Source organism: Callorhinchus milii, unplaced genomic scaffold (assembly GCF_018977255.1).
Source record: "Callorhinchus milii isolate IMCB2004 unplaced genomic scaffold, IMCB_Cmil_1.0 Scaffold17, whole genome shotgun sequence".
In the NCBI taxonomy this organism is placed as follows: domain Eukaryota; kingdom Metazoa; phylum Chordata; class Chondrichthyes; order Chimaeriformes; family Callorhinchidae; genus Callorhinchus; species Callorhinchus milii.
In genome coordinates, this window is record NW_024704758.1 from 2,697,934 (window position 1) to 2,715,284 (window position 17,351).

General features: G+C 51.5%; 1 protein-coding gene across 6 annotated transcripts; it reads left to right on the forward strand.

The window, feature by feature from the left end:
* The first annotated feature begins 686 nt into the window (after positions 1-686).
* LOC103189089 (DEAF1 transcription factor) lies at positions 687-17,351 on the forward strand. 6 transcript variants are annotated; one of them, XM_042341615.1, is made up of 14 exons: positions 687-896; positions 5,901-5,992; positions 6,923-7,052; positions 7,740-7,886; positions 9,450-9,589; positions 11,668-11,733; positions 12,084-12,263; positions 12,566-12,737; positions 14,186-14,314; positions 15,049-15,177; positions 15,545-15,798; positions 16,319-16,396; positions 16,659-16,748; positions 17,018-17,351. In XM_042341615.1, the coding sequence occupies exons 1-14, from the start codon at positions 779-781 to the stop codon at positions 17,120-17,122; spliced, it is 1,830 nt and encodes a 609-aa protein (XP_042197549.1). In that variant the 5' UTR covers positions 687-778; the 3' UTR covers positions 17,123-17,351. The 6 variants fall into 6 exon arrangements, with proteins under 6 accessions (XP_042197549.1, XP_042197551.1, XP_042197550.1 ...); XM_042341617.1 differs by having other exon boundaries at positions 15,545-15,720; XM_042341616.1 differs by having other exon boundaries at positions 12,611-12,737.

The following is a 17,351-nucleotide window of genomic DNA, read 5'->3' on the forward strand; positions in this document are numbered from 1 at the left end:
ATTCTCAAAAAGTGCAAATTTGACGCAAAAGACACACGCGCAGTCACTACACTTCACAGTGTATCCTGCGGGTCGCTTTCCGGGACGAGGCGGAGAGCCACACGCAAAGATTGCTCCACGCGGGCGGTTTGCAGAACTTTATAAAGTCGACGCACAGAACAAAGGACACCTCCTCTCCTCCGCCGTCCACCCCGAAAAACACCCTCGACCCCCAAACAGAAAGGGAGAGAGAGTGCGAGGGGGGGAGGGGGTGGGGTAGAGAGAGAAAGAGAAGGGGTGGAGGGAGGGGATGCTTTGCACCACGGGATAGTTTGCTATGTAGCTGAAGACACACACACACACACACAAGAAAAGAATTGGAAAAGAAGAATAAGAGACGAGAGAGAGAGAGAGACACACAGAGAGAGCCTAAGCCCCGCCCATTTCCGAGAGGAGTTCGTGAGTGTCCGCAGAGGGAGCCGAAGCTCGGGTTCGGCTTCGGGTGCTCGGCGGCCTCGGCTTCGGGTGCTCGGCTATTCGGCGGCCTCGGCTTCGGGTGCCTCGGCTTCGGCGGCCTCGGTTTCGGTGGCCTCGGCTTCGGGGACCTCGGCTTCGGGTGCTCGGCTTCGGCGGCCTCGGCTTCGGGAAGCTCGGCTTCGGCGGCCTCGGCTTCGGGCTCGTGGGTGGCGGTGTGGGGGGGGGGGGTTGCGCGAGCGAGGAGGGCGAGGACGAGGAGGAGGAGGGGAGAGGCGACAGGAGGCATTCGGTTTCGGTCGTGAGCCGCTCGGAAAGAGGGAGGATGGAGGCGAAGGAGATCGGAATGGAGTCGCCTGAAGTGACGACGGTTTCGGTGATGGGGGAAGAGCAGCTCGACATCGCCGAGCAGCTGCCGAACTCGGACGAGGGCGCCTTCGCAGGCAAGTACGGCGGCCGAGCCCAGAGCGAGCGAGAGAGAGACAACCCCCACCCCCACCCCCCCCCTCCTCACACACACACACACACACATCGTGCAGTGAAATGCTAAATACATTCTTTTGCAAATTAAAAAAAAATACACTTCGCAACACATCGGCCGCTGCATTTTTTACAATAAAAAATCGCTGAGGTTTTTTTTTCACCCCTCCCCCCCCCCCCCAAAAAAAATAAAAAGATAAAAGACGAGACATATATTTCGACGGGGGGGGGGGGGGGGCGAGGTGTGTGTGTGTGGGGGGGGGGGGTAAAGCCCCGAGTGTACCCGAACTCGGGCCGAAGAGAATTTCGCAAAGCGAAAGCTGAGATCGTAACTCGTTACGAATGCAATAAAATGCACTTTTGGTGCAACTCCGCTTTCTGTGCATTTTTTTTTCGCGCGCGCGCGCGTGTGTGTGGGTGGGGGGGAATAGTTTTTTTTTGCAATTGAATTCAATTGCATATATATATATACATATATATACACACACATATATATATATATATACATATATATCACAAAAACTCTCCAAAGCAACGCGGCGTTCCCTCGCGCCCCAGCCGTCCCTCAAATAAATGCTGCGATTTTTTTTTGGGGGGGGGGGAACGCTATATATCTATATATATATATATATAGACACAGACACACGCGTGAGATTGTAGTGCGCGCGAAAAAAAAACACAGAAAAAAAAACCGTGCGATTCGAAACGCAAAGGGTGATGCCACTCGTTACCGTGGGGGGGGGGGGGGGTCGGGGTTTTTTTGAGGGGCGGGGGGGGGGGGGGGGAGAATCTGGCATTTCCGAACCCCCGCGGGACGCGGGGAGGAGGCGGGAGGAGAGTTTGCTGCGGGAGCGCGCGGTCGGTCGGGCGGGAGAGCGATTGATTGGGAGTCCGTCCGTCCGTCCGCCCGCCCGCGGCGGCGTTCGAATTTGGAACGCGGGCCCGGATTTGGAACGCGGGCCCGGGAATCCCCCGCCCACCCGCCCTCGAGCCCTCGCGCCGCGGCTCCAGCCCGAGCCGGGGGTTCACGCGCGGCTCGCGCTCGGCTGCACCGCAGGGCCCCGATGCTGCTGCTGCTGCAGGGATTCTCTTTTTTTTCCCCCCGAGCAACAGCAGCACTAACACCACCACCACCACCCGCCGCCGCCGGAGCTGTCACCCCCCGATAACAGCAGCAGCTGCTGCATACAGTGGTTGGTCATTGGCATTGGCTCTCCCTTTGCCAGGGTCAGACAGTCACTGGGCAGCGGGGGGGGGGGGGGGGGCAGAGGGAGTCATCCCACTCAGCAAACCGCAGCCCTAAGGGGGAGGGTGGTCCCAGCCGGACATGCAGGGATCTCCCCGCCAAGCTGTGCGGCTTTAACAACAACAACAAGATTCCATTTACAGAGCGCCTTTCACGTCGGGAGGACGTCCCGAGGCGCTGTACAGTTGGGTCAGGACCCGAGCATTGGGGGGAAATGGTCAGGGTGAGGGGAGGGAAGGGAGGGAGCGAGGAGGGGTAGAGAGTCGAGAGGGGAGCTGAAGCCACGGTCAAAGAGAAAGGTCTTGAGACCGACCTTGAAGGAGGAAAGGGAGGAGGCGGCGAAGGCACTGGGGGATGGAGTTCCAGAGTCTGGGGGCTGAGAGGCTGAAGGCCCGGCCACCGATGGTAGGGCGGTTGGGGCGGGGGACATGGAGCAGACCGGAGCCAGAGGAACGGAGGGTACGGGCAGGTAGGTAGGGGGGTAGTAGGTCGGAGAGGTAGGAGGGAGCGAGGCCGTGAATGGCCTTGTAGGTGAGGATGAGGATCTTGAAATCGATCCTCTGGAAATTTTAGCTGGGTAGACTCTGGCAGTTACCCCGACGCACACTCTGGGGATGTGCCTCCCCCCAATCCCCAAGCCTTGGCTCTTGCCAACCTGCGTCTAATACTTTCCGGAATTAGGTGAGCAGGATGCCTCTCTCCAGGGAGAGAGAGAGGTCGCATTCCATTCCGACGACCTATCTCTTGGGATTTGCACGTGTAGCCGGGAGGCATTGAAACGTTGAAACCTCAGCTTGGTTTGGAGAGTCTTTCAACGTGGGGTTGGGTTTCCAGGAGTGTCAGACACCCGGCTGATTGCCCCCCACCCGCCACTCCCCCCACCCACCAAGTGCCCACTCCTGGTTGGCAGCCTGCAAAGGGCGAGGCAAAGGCGGCCTCGTAACGGAGCTTTGAACTTCATGCACACATAACATACATCCTGGAAAAGTCGCGTGCATCCTGGAAAGTAAAAACCTAAATGGGGGTAGATGAGCAAAAGGACCGAAGGGTACACAAACACAATTCACCGAAAGTAGCAACACAGGTTAATAAGGCCATAAAAAAGGCAAACCAGGCATTGGGGTTCATTTCTAGAGGGATAGAAATGAAAAGCTGAGTAAACCTCTATAGAACCTCGGTTAGACCACACTTAGGATACTGTGTGCAGTTCTGGTCCCCACATTATAGAAGGGACGCAGAGACACTGGAGAGGGTGCAAAGGAGATTCACAAGGATGATCCCAGAACTGAGAGGTTATATCTATCAGGAAAGGCTGAACATGCTTGGACTCTTCTCTTGAAAAGAGGAGGGTAAGGGGTGACCTGATAGAGGTCTTTAAAATTATGAAAGGTTTTGATAGGGTAGACGCAGGGAAGGTGTTTCTACTTGTGGGGGAGACCAAAACCAGGGGCCATCAATATAAAATAGTCCCAAATAGATCAAATAGGGAAGTTAGAAGAAATTTCTTCACACAGAGAGTAGTGGGAATGTGGAACATCCTGAACCACACGGAGTTGTTGAGGCAAATAGCATAAATGTATTTAAGGGAAAGCTAGATAGGTACATGAGGGAGAAAGAATAAAAGGTTATGCTTGAAGGCTTGGATCGGGAGGAGGTTCATGTGGAGCACAAACACGGGAATAGACCAGTTGGGCCGAATGGCCTGTTTCTGTGCTGTATATTCTGATGTATTCACACAAGCACACAGGCCCGTTGGTGGCCAGTCCTTTCTTTAGTTGGCCAACAAAATCATCAACCCTAGAGATAACAAAATAGCATATTGCCATACCTCAAGAAATGCTCAATCTAGAAACAATTGTTGGTCAACCGTTGTTCATCAATTTCTTGATTTATGGCATAAATCTGTACTATTTTGTTTATCTCTATGATTGATTACTTTGTTGGAGATTCATCTTGTCAATCTCCTTTGCACCCTCTCCAGTGCCGCTTCATCCCTTCTATAATGTGGGGAGGTTGGCCACCACGAACGGACGGACCTAGGCCATACTGTACCAGCCTCAGAATACCTCCACGTCCCTTATAAAGGCAGAGAACACAGGCAACAGAGTTACAAGATGCAATGTTTAGAACCGGCATCAGGAAGCTTGTCTTTACACACATGGTCAACAAGGAGATCAGGTTACCAAGCAGAATGGTTGTAGCATAATGGGAATAAATAAGAATAATCCTTGCATTTGATATTGTGCCTTATCACATCAACAAGATGTCTCAAAGCGCTTCATAGGATATACTGTAAAGTGGAGTTGTATTTTGAGGGTGAAACGTGGCAGTCAGTTTGTGCACAGCAAATTCCCACAAACAACCATGGAGTGAAAGTGAGCAATTTTATTTTGGGGGAAGATGGTAGGTTGGGTATTCTGGAAAGATGAGATCAGACAGGCCACGGAGCCTTCGACACGCAGACCAACCTGGTTATTTTTCATCTGAAGATAAAGGTGAGCAGGTTAGTTGATAACGAACAACAATATAATCCTTCCATTTGATACAGTGCCTTTATAATAATAATAATAATCCTTGCATTTGATATAGCGCTTTTCACGTCGGGAGGACGTCCCAAAGCGCTTCACAGAATACACTGTAAAGTGAGTTGACTGTATATTTGTGGGCGAACGCGGCAGCCAATTGCGCACAGCAATGTCCCACAAACAGTCGTAGATTGAAAATGACCAATTTATAATTGTTTTGGGTTTTTGGAGGGATTATTATTAGGCTCTGTGTGGAGTAAGGAAACTTGCCCAAGGTTTCGCCCTCTGCCTGGAATTGAACTCAGGTCTCTCGCTTGCAAAGCGAGTGCTCTAACCACTGAGCTACAGGACTCCGCTTTCATGTCGGGGGAACGTTTCAAAGTGCTTCACAGCATGTATTGTAAAGTGCAGTGACTGTTTTTCTAGGCGAACCCACCAGCCAATTTGCACACAGTAATGTCTCACAAATAGCTATGAAGTGAATGAGCACTTTTATTTGGGGGATTGTTGGCCAAGACACCCGGTGGAGACTCCCTTCTCTTTTTATGTAGTGCCATGGGATCTTTAAAGTCCACCTGAAGAGGCAGGTGGTTAACATCTCACCTGAAAAACGGCACCTGCAAGAATGCAGCATACCCCCAACATCGCATTGAAGCTTCAACCTAGACTATATGAGTTCCAAGTCCTGACATGTGGCTTGAACCCCCAACCTAGTGACTTAGAGACGACAGTGCTATCAACTGAGCCAGGATGAGCTTTATAATGGATCGAGCGGCACAGTGCAGCCGTGATCAGTGAAAATAGTAATAGGAAAATGAATCATAGGAATTGCTGGACAAAAAAAGTCCAAGGTCCATTTACCTTGCCTTCTACCATCCTGGTAGGCACATGCTACAATGATGGAGGTGTTAATAGCAATTAATTCTGTGTGAATTAGTCTACAACAGAGTGGAAAACTTTGGGAACCTTAGATCCAAATTTGCCTGGTTCTTCCAAGCACACTACGCTTTACTATATATCATGTCGTAAATTACTCATATACTGTATCCCAAAATGTTATTTTCCAAAAGAAATCACTATGGAATGAAACGGCCCCGGGATCTTTGCAGCGGACATTACAGTAAAGTGCAGTACAATTGAGATGTTTTACTTTGCTGGCGAAAGAGGACTAAGTGCCCGTGTGCTTTGTGTTGCAGAAGTGACAACGGTGACGGTGGGAAACATGACAGCAGCAGACAATGTCTTCACGACATCAGTGGCCAACGCCTCTATTTCCGAGCACGTGCTGGTGAGTGCTCGCTGTTACACACAACGTGTTTCGGCCACTTGGCGTCTTAGGAGAAAATAAGTTTCACCGAAGCCTGGAATTTCCCACCGCCTTAGCCAGACCTGGCACCCTTCACCTTGGCCTGAGAAATTTGCGCGGAAAAGCTTAAACAGTGGCAGACTAACTATTGCTGAATTTCCACATCACGGTTAAACATACACAGTCCATATATGATCAAAGTTCAGTCCTTTAATCTGCGTTTGATTCTTTTGTTAAAGGTTATAGCAGCATAGTCGATAATAACCATAATAATCCTTACATTTGATGCCTTGCTACCTTTCATGTCACGAGGGCATCTCAAAGCGCTTCACAGGATTTACCATAAATTGTAGCGACTGATTTGGTAGGCGGAATCGCAGGAGCCAATTTTGCATACGGCCATGAAGTGAATGAGTAATTGTATCCGGGGGATCCTTTGGCCAGGACACAGTTTGTGTAATTCAGATTGGGGATAATTTTATTACAAGCTCATGGGTGGTGGGGAGGGAGGGAAAGAGAGAGAGAGGACAGCTTTCGTCCCCTCGCACACTGCGCTGTGCCGAGTGAGTGACTGGGATGGATTCCGTCGGATCAATGAGTCAACAACAACAACAAGAAGTTACATTTGTATAGCGTCTGGGGGAAGGACATCCCAAGGAGCTGGACAGTCAGGGATTTGGACCTGAGCACTCTCCGCTCCCTCCCTCCCTCCCTCCCAGCAACTATCATGTGAGGGTATCAGGAGTCCCATCAGAGGCAGGGAACAGGCCTCAGTGATGGGGATGGGGGAGGGGTTCCAACTGAAAGTCATGAAATGGGAAGCTTTGGGAAGTCTTGCTGTTATTCACGGCATCAAATGCCCTCAGGGATGAAGATTCAGGATTGTGGTTCGTTCTCTTTGGCTCTTTGCAGTCTGGACGAACGACTCTTCAGATTGGAGAAGGCCTCCCCACAGACAAGGCCACCCTGATCGTGGTCCACACGGACGGCAGCATCGTAGAAACGACTGGCTTAAAGGCCCCGAGCACCCCAGTGACTCCAGGTAAAGGGGAATAGATTCCCTCTGTCTTAATAGCCTGGCGCCACCTAGAAGGGAACCCCGAAAATTACAGCACCACGTTCTGAGGCGCAGGTGATGTCTCTAATAATAATAATAATCCTTGCATTGGATACAGCGCCTTATCACGTCTTTGAGTCGTCTCAAAGAATATACTGTAAAGTGAATTGATTGTCTCTGGACATTAATAATAAAATAATAATATATAATCCGCCACTGTCAAGTGTGCTGGCAAGCTATCCTGCGTGAGGGGGCTATATAAATACAAGTTGTTGTTGTATTCTATTGCCTTCATGTGTCTCGACGAGTTCTGTCAGTAATAATAATAATCCTTGCATTTGATATAGTGCTTTATCGCATTGTTGAGATGTCTCAAAACGCTCAAAGGATATATTGTAAATTGGATTGACTGTGTACTTTGTGGGCGAAACGTGGCATCCAATTGCACACGGCAGTGTCCCACAAAGAGTCGTAAATTGAGTAACCATATATTTTTTGTGAAGGAGTATTAAGTTGATCGAGGGTTGGGGGGAGAGATCTCTGGCTGTTTTTTTAAAACGCCTTCCTAAACTAGAAGGGGTGGGGTGGGTGCCATGCCCTGAGAGAGAGAAACTCTTAACACTGTACAAAACGTTCCTCTCCAAGCCTGTTCTGCTCCTCTTTTGACCCCAGGCCCGCAGACCCCTTCGACTCCTCTGACTCTGGGGCCAGAGAAAGACGGGACCAAGTACCACTGGGATCCGTCGGTGTATGAGAACGAGCTCCCGGTCAGGTGCCGGAACATCAGTGGAATTCTGTACAAAAACAAGCTCGGCTCAGGTAAGGACCTCCAGCCCAAACCTCAAGGGACCAGTCACTGGGGGCAGGAAATCCTCCCACTCAGCTCCTATTAACCCTGCAAGCCAAAGCCCTAATAGGTAGAGTGGTCCTAGCTAACGGCAAAGTTTGCCAGGACAGCGATATCAATGGCAAGTTATGTGCAATTTTAGCTGGTTAGAATCCAGCAGTTACCCAAACGCACACTCTGCACCTAATACAACAACAACAAAATTACATTTACAGAGCGCCTTTCATGTCGGGACGACGTCCCAAAGCGCTGAACAGTCAGGTGTCGGGGCCCGAGCATGAGGAAGGAGTGGTATAGGGGTGAGGGAAAGCAGAGAGGTGGGAGGGAGACCAAAGGCACGGTCTAAGAGAAGGGTCTTGAGACCGGCCTTGAAGGAGGCAAGGGAGGAAGCGAGGCGAAGGGACTGTGGGATGGAGTTCCAGAGTGTGGGGTCAGAGAAGCTGAAAGCTCGGCCACCGATGGTAGGGCGGGTCGGGCGGGTGAGAAACATGGAGCAGGCCGAAGCCCCCTGAACGGAGGGAGCGGGCAGGTTCGTAGGGAGTCAGCAGGTCAGAGAGGTAGGAGGGGGCAAGGCCATGGATGGCCTTAAAGGTGAAGACAAGGATCTTGAACTCGATCCTCTGGGGAATGGGGAGCCAGTGGAGTCGGGCGAGGGTGGGAGTGATGGGGCCATGTAGCCTGGTGCATGAGAGTACACGAGCTGCAGAATTTTAGATGATCTGCAGCTTGTGAAGGGAAGAGTTGGGAAATGCATGGGTGAGGGTTTGGGCAGCCTGAGGGGTGAGGCAGTGGTGGAGTCTGGCAATGTTGCGGAGGTGGTGGTAGGCAGTGCCGGTCATGGCGCGGATGTGGGGGAGAAAGGACAGTTCAGGGTCAAACAAGACACCCAGGTTCCTGACTGGCTTAGTGAGGTTGAGTGTGCAGCAATGGAGGCTGATGTTGCCAGTGCCTGAAATGCGGAGGCGCTGGCGCGAGCCAATCAGGAGGGCCTCAGTCTTGCTGACATTGAGTTGGAGAAAGTTGGCCCTCGTCCAGGACTTGAAGTTGGACAGGCAGTCGGTCAGGACGCCACTTGTCCTGGAATAAGGGTGGAGGCAGAGGTAGATTTGGGTGTCATCCACATACGTGCGGAAATTTACCCCACGTCTGCGGATGACGTCACCAAGGGGGAGCATGTAGAGGGTGAAGAGGAATTGGGTAAGCAGGCTGCGTGAAAGTGAAAGGAACCTACGGGGATTGTTGTCAGGCATGAGTGGGTAAAGCTATCCAGGAAATGTTTGGCTTTGACCCCACATGCTTTCCTTCCCCTTTTTAAACACAGATTCCGAAGACGCGGCTAAAGTCATCATGAGCTGACCTGCCTGGCAGCAGTACTTTCACTCTGACACTAGAGGACACCAGTGTTGTATGCAAAGACACTGTCCTTTTCTCCCTCAGTGCAGTTTAGCTACAAGAAGTTTTCACTCCCAGCTGAGCCAGGCTGACACCAATTGTTTTTTTGACAGCGGCTAAAATCTTGTGCGATTTCTTTGCAGGAGGCCGTGGGCGATGCATTAAGAACGGGGAAACGTGGTTTACGCCCACAGAGTTCGAAGGTATAGCCGGGAGAGCCAGCAGCAAAGACTGGAAGAGAAGCATACGATATGCAGGGAGACCTTTACAGTGTCTGATCCAAGTAAGACCTTTTCATCGTCCTTCCTGAAACAACAACAACTTGCATTTATAAAGCGCCCTTCACGGCAGACAGTGCCTTGGAGCGTCATTGATAGAGACAGCGATCAGTAATTCTAATCGCTTATATATCTTTAACTGCCAAATTTTCTCCATTAATTATTATAATAAAAATCCTGACCATTTATAACATTGACGTGCTTCACAATACAAACCAATGCATTTGTACAGCGCCTATCACGTTGGGAGGACGTCCCAAGGCTTACCAATTACCGGCTTGGCACCCGAGCTGGGGGTGGAGAGGGGAAAGGTGACCGATGGTGGGGCAGGCTCAAGGGACCGAATGGCCTACTCCTGCTCCTATTCTTATGTTCTTACGAAAACAAGATCAGAGAGGTTGGTCTTGACGGACCTTGAATGAGTAGAGGGAGGGAGCAAGTCAGAAGGACTCCGGGATTGTGTTCCAGAGAGCGGAATTCACGGAGTTTTCTATAAACTGTAGTGACTGTGTACGTTTTAGGGGAACACGGCAGGCAGGCATTTAAATGGACCGAGATCCCACAAACAGCAAGGATGTGACTTGCCGGTTTTATCTGGAGGATTGTCGGCTACGAGAAACTTACGATTCTTTTCAAATAGTCCTGCGGGATCTTTAATGGACAGCGATGAATTTGATCCTAATCCTAATTGGCCTGTTGTTACACCTACTGTACACCTATTATGAATATTATAATATCATAATATTATTAGTTACTTTATAGAGGAATAAATGGGCTGCATCATTGGATAGTGTAATACTCGGAACAAAATTACACTGCTGCCTTATCTACACTCTTGATTAATCAAAGCATATATATCCTGAATTGATTTGGTAGTTAATCTTTATGACAAATGACTTCCGTGCTACCCAGTGACGATTGGAAATATACTTGAACAAACAGATCGTATCGTTCGGGGATAAGTGTGGCACAGTGTACATTGGGTCAGCCGCTCAGAGAATAATAATTAAACACAATTTGGTACAGAACCTTTCACGTCGGGAGGAAGTCTCAAAGCGCTTCACAGGATTTACTGTAAAGTGTAGTGACGGTGTGTTTTGTGGGCAAGTGATATCTCGCAATGGTGCCCGGTTCAAGCCTCTTTTGCCCTTTTTGTAAGGAGCAGGCCGGGATAGTGAGCTGACCTCTCACTCTCATCAGACGCGGCTGATCATTCAAAATCACTCAAGATCATTTACAGCACACAAGAGATTTTGCCCATTGCACATGTTATGGTTTTCAGAAAGATTTCTTTTCCACTCTCTCCCCACCAGCCCCCCACCACCATCGCACACAGACCATTTTATATTATTCTTTTTAAAATATTTATGTAATTCTCTCTTAAAAGCGAATGACTTACTAACCCACTGACTAACTAATATTACATCAGCCGCTCCAGATTTTCAAAACCTCTTGAGGGATTTTGTTTGTGTAAGTTGACCGGTGACACGCAATGTTACGTTCCTCACTGCTTTACCGACATTGTTTAACAAACGTTGCCGAGAGACAACAACAACACAACAACAAAATTACATTTACAGAGCGCCTTTCACGTCGGGAGGACGTCCCAAAGCGCTGAACAGTCAGGTGTCGGGGCCCGAGCATGGGGGAGAGGTGGTGTAGGGGTGAGGGAAGGCAGAGAGGTGGGAGGGCGACCGAAGGCACGGTCGAAGAGAAGGGTCTTGAGACCGGCCTTGAAGGAGGCAAGGGAGGAGCGAGGCGAAGGGACCGTGGGATAGAGTTCCGGAGTGTGGGGGCAGAGAGGCTGAAAGCCCGGCCACCGATGGTAGGGCGGGTCGGGCGGGAGACATGGAGCAGACCGGAGCCTGAGAGCTTGAAAGCCGAGCAACCCCCACTTCCCCACACCCCCCACCCCCACTTCCCCACACCACCCCCCACCCCCGGTCTATTTTACTTTCTGTTACCGATGAAAGAAAAACCAACATTTCCGTCAATGTAAAACCTGTGCCAAATGCACAACGGAGCCCTTGAGCGGAGCTGGTGTGCAAAAGGTGAAATTTAATGTGCTCTCTGTGTTCTGCAGGACGGAATCCTGAATCCCCACGCAGCTTCCTGTACCTGTGCCGCCTGCTGTGACGACATGTCTCTGGTGAGTTCCTCATGGTCAGCTTATGCCTCCACTGGAGTGCTGTACGTGCTCTAATGGTGTTGTGTAGGAGGATCTTTGACATCCACCTGAACAGGTGGACAGCATCTCGGTTTAACGTCTCATCTGAAGGACGCAATGTCAATGTGTCACATTGCATAGTCGCAGTGAATTACTGTTACACCTTCTGTGGGGTATCGAGTTTCTCTTCACGTTGCTTTGGGAGGGACGGACCGGGTTGGGGGAGGCGGGGGCCTGGTATAGTCAGGGCCCAGAAGCCGAGCGGGTCAGTCTAGGAGGCCACGAATCCCTTGTAACTCGCGTTTGTGTCCATTTCTGGGCTTGGCCGACAGGTGGAGCGTCTCACCATAGCGGTGCTCTCCAAATCGGGGGGATGGGAGAGGGCAAAACTGAGCTTGCCAGGCTCGGCCCACTGCAGTGCACCTACAGGCAGCCAGTCTCGGGGAGACACTGTCAACAGCTGCGGAGAAGTCTGCGGCGTCGACCTCCCGGCTGAGGGCACCTGGGTGAAGGTGAGCGGCCGTGGACAGTGGGGCTACACCACCACCACCAACAGCAACAACTTTCATTTGTATAGCGCCCTTCATGCTGGGTAGAGTCCCGGAGCACTAGATTGGGAGGGGGAGAGGGAGAGAGAAGGGTCTTTTTATAATAACTATAATAATGAACCTTGCGTTCTATGTTGTGTTCTATTACCTGTGCCCCGACCAGTTGTGATATCTTGAAACCATAACGAATGTGAGTGTGTGCATGCGTGTGTGCGTGTGTGTGGAGGTGGCTTTTAAGTGTCCTGCCCTTTGTGCTTGTGCTAAAGGAGGACGGCAAACGAGTGACGGGCGCTTTCGTTCTCTCTGCACAGACCGGACCCGTCAGGCTGTTTGTGCCATACAAACGGCGCAAGAAGGAGAACGAGCAGACGGTCACCCCGGTCAAGAAAGAATCGCCGAAGAACATCACCCTGCTCCCGGCCACACCAGGCACCACATGTACGTGGCACTCTGTTACACCGTACAAAATTATACTTACACAACACCTTTCACGTTGGGAGGACATCCCGAGATGCTGGACAGTCAGGGATTTGGAACCAAGTTGGTGGGGGGGGGGGATCAGGGAGGGTAGGAGGGTAGGCAAAGGCGCGGTTGAAGAGGAGGGTCTTGAGATGTGCCTTGAAGGGAGCAAGGGATTATTAATAGTTATTATTATTAATAATCCTTGCATTTGATATAGAGCCTTATCACGTTGTCATTGAAACGTCTGAAAGCGCTTCACAGAATATACTGTGAAGTGAATTGACTGTGTATTTTTGTTGCCGAATCGCGGCAGCCAATTTACAGAGATGCCCCCCAAACAGCCATGGAGCGAGGGACCAAATTTTACTTTTGCCCGCGTCTTTGGTAATCTACCCCCCCACCCCCTGTCCCCTTCACCCCCCCACCCCCATCCCCACGGCTCAGGTGCCCAGCCGGGGGTGTCGAGCACTTTGAGACGGCTTCCTGATGTGAAGTGCGTCCAGTAAAAGTAAATTGTATTGTACAGTGCAATCCAGCTATCCTCCAGGGCGCTGTATAAATATTGTTGTTTATAATGCAGCAAGACCGACTCACTGCTGCGCTCAGCCCGCTAGTACACTCGCTCACAGTTTCTCAGTCCATTTGTCAGCGCCTTGGGACGTCCTCCCGACGTGAAAGGCGCTATACAAATGTAATCTTGTTGTTGTTGTTGTGGACCATATTAGTGACTTATAGTGACTTGCATCACAGTCTCTGATATCTGGCTAGAACGAGACTCTGTGTGCGCTGGGCTGTGGAGCAATTAAGATGAGTTTCGGGGAGCAAATATTGACACGGCTCCACTTAGTTTCGGCGTCGCTTAATCAGTCCTTATGTTTGATAGCGGGTTTGTTTATTGGTTACACAGCGGAGGCCAGAACAGTGCAACCATCGTCCCACAAACAGCAAGGAATTGAATAACCGATTTTACCAGAGGGGAGGGGTGGGGAGGAATTGTCGGGCAGGACACCAGGAGAGAGACTCCTCTGGTGCTTCGATGTGATGCGGGGGACAGAATCTTTTGCTTGACAATAACAACAACAACAACTTGTCCTCCTCCCTTGGGGAGGACAAGCTTGCAGAGCTTTGGGGAGAACGCGGGGGGTGAGTGGGATTGAATTGGATAGCTCTTTTAAGAGAGTCGGCACACAGACATGATGGACCGAATGGCCTCCTTCTGTGCTGTACAATTTTATGAACAACAACAATAAATTGTATTTATATCGAGCATTTCACGTCGAGACGACAACCCGAGGGGCTGGGGCCTTATATAAAGTCCCCCAGACCTAATCTGAGTTGTCTTCATTCTGTCCTGACTTTTTGGTGTTGGCTGGAAGCGGGAAAGTTACGGTAAACGTTAAACTCTGTGCATGTGCCGTCTGCAGTTACAATGACACCAGCCGGACAGATCACTGGCTCCGCGGCCCTGACATTTGACCGCAGCTCCTCGGGGGACACCACAGCCATCATCTCCAACAGCACAGCCCCAGGAGACGTCTTCACCGGAACCACAGGTAAGCCGTGCACAACTCCCTCTCCTCTCGCTCGCTCGCTCCCTCTCTCTCACTCCCTCTGTCTCTATCTATCTCCCCACCCCCCTCTCACTCTTCTCTCTCTCTCTCTCTCTCTCTCTCTCGCCCCCCTCCCCATCTCACCCTCTCGCTCTCTTCCTCTCTCTCTCTTTCTCCCTCTCTCCATCTCCCCCTCTCTCTCCTCCTCTCTCTAAGTCCCTCTCTATCTCTCCCTCCCTCTCGCTCCATCATCCTCCCTTTCAGTCCCTCTCTCACACCCTCTCTCTCTCTCTCCCTCTGGCGCTCTCTCTCTCCCTCTCTCTCTCACACCCTCCGCCTCTCTCCCTCTCTCTTGATCCCTCTCTCTCACTCCGTCTCACACTGTCTCTCTCCCCCTCTCTCTCTGATCTCCTCCCGCCTGCCACCCTCCGCTCAGCAAACTCAGGCTTGGTGCTTGTCACTTGCTCTGACCACACCAACCATCATTGGCCTGAGCCTTGGGTCCTACCCTGCTAATAACAACAACAGCGTACATTTATATAGTGCCCTACACACAGGGTAGCGTCCCCGAGCGCTTAATAACCAGCAGCTTATAAACTGTGTAGAGCCGGGCTTGGAGCACACAGCAACACTGCGCCATCTCTCTGTCTCTGTGTCTCTCTCTCTCTCTCTCTCTCTCGGGGAAGTTGGAAACTGTGAAGTAACTGCGTTAAACCCTGTGTCTGTGCCGTCTGCAGTTACAATGACACCAGCCGGACAGATCACTGGCTCCGCGGCCCTGACATTTGACCGCAGCTCCTCGGGGGACACCACAACCATCATCTCCAACAGCACAGCCCCAGGAGACGTCTTCACCGGAACCACAGGTAAGCCGTGCACAACTCCCTCTCCTCTCGCTCCCTCTCTCTTGCTTCCTCTCTTGCTCCCCCCTCCTCTCTCTCACTCCCTCTCTCTTACTCTGTCTTTCCCCCTCTCTCTCTCTCTGATCTCCTCCTGCCTGCCACCCTCCGCTCAGCAAACCCAGGCTTGGTGCTTGTCACCTGCTTTGACCACACCAACCATCGTTGGCCTGAGCCTTGGATCCTACGCTGCTAATAACAACAACAGCGTACATTTATATAGTGCCTTACACTGCACCATCTCTCTCTCTCTCTCTCTTGGGGGTGGTTGGAAACTATGTGAAGTAACTGCGTTGACAGCAACTCTTCCCCCCACCCTCCCTCCACCCTGCAGTGTTGGCGTCGCTGCCCGCCCTGGGTGTGCCAACGCCCTGCACCCCAACCAAAGCCCCGTCGCCTGGGACCCTGAACGGCCTGGAGGTGGCCGAGGGCCGCAGCTGGCTGTACCTGGAGGAGACGGCCAACTCGCTGATGGCCATGGCCCAGCAGCTGAAGACCTTGATCGAGCAGGTGAAGCAGGCCAGCGCGGCCTTCCGGGAGGCTGCTGTCTCTCAGGCCAAGATACAGGCGGAGACGGAGAGGAAAGAGGCGAGTGGAGGAGGGTCGGGGGAGAGGAAGGGTCCAGGCAGGGCAGCGTTTGGGGGAGGGGGGCGTCAGGGGAGAAACGCAACAGAAAACAAAATAGGCTCTTGGTAATGTCAGCGTAAACACTGCCTTTCCCCGTGGCTCAGACTCAAGGCAAAGCCCTAATTTCCTCTCCGATTTGTCCTCCAGACAGTAGCAGATCTCAAAGGGGTTTGAGGAGGAATTTCTTCGCGCAGAGGGTGTGGAGCTCACTGACGGAATCTGTGTTTGAAGCTTCACGAGAAAACTTGATGGCACGCCCGAGGGAGTGGGAAGGGGGATAGGCAGGGTGGGAACGTCTGAAAGTGCTTCACAGGGTTTTCTGTGAACTGTAGTGACTGTGTGTTTTGCGGAGCCTGGCGAGGGGGTAGAGGAGGATAGTTTGGGCGAGTCTGAGGGTGGCGGAGTTCTGAGACAGCAGACTTCAGGGTTCGGCTTAAAACAAGTAATATCGACTGTTTGTGGCGTTTTATCTGCTCTTCAGAATCTCAACCAATACCAGAATCAAATGCCCCTTCACCAGGGAGAGGACGCGGATGGGAAAACTGAGATCATCATCAAAGTGAGTGGGGGAGGGTGAGGGAGGGGTGGAGGGTGAGGGAGTTAGTTTTGACCAGATGTTTAAAAAAAAAGACTTGTGAATAACAGCTCTTTTTTACACTCCCTCTCCCTCTCTTTCTCTCCGTTATCATCCCTCGTTTCCCCCTCCCTCTAACTCTCTCTCCGCCCACCCTCTAACCCTCTTTCCCCTCTCCCTCTAACCCTTTCGCCCGCCCTCCCTCTATCCCTCTCTCTCTCTCTCTCTTCCCCACAACAATTTATAGCAAACATGTATAAACTGTGGGCGAGAGGCGATGAACGAGTGCACGGGCTGCCACAAGGTTCATTACTGCTCCACGTTCTGCCAGCGCAAGGTGAGCGAGAGCGTGGTCTTCAGGGGAGGCAGCGCCCCCCCTAGGGTCAAGAGGGGAGACTTTTGATAGCGTTCCCGTTCCTGAGCATTAAACGTACAAAAGGCCCAGTTTGGTAAATCCCACGAAGCGCGTTTGAGACGTCTCGACGCCCGACGTTGATTTAAGGCGCCGTATCCAATTGCAAGCACTCTTATCGTAATTCATGATTATCCGGCCGTTTTGGACAAGGTGTTGCATTTCTCGCTTTGCTCTGTCGCTTTCCCTCGCAGGACTGGAAAGACCACCAGCACATGTGCGGGCAGCCCACCACGCTCACAGTGCAGGCCGAGGACGTCCAGGTCACGGAAGTCGATCTTGAAAAGGTCAAGGTTTAAACCCTTCCTGCCACCCACCAGACTCTATTTTTTTGAGCCTTTTTTTTTGGAGACAATTTGAGGGAGCGCTTGGATTCAGTATTCAGCGAGGCTCCCGCTGAGCTCGGGGTGTGACACGACAATCCTTCGCTCTGCGCTCTGAACTATTTGGGTTGTCGGACCTGCCTTCCTGTGGATGGGACGTTAAACTGAGGTCTGATCCCCCTGTTTCAGATGGACATTAAAGATC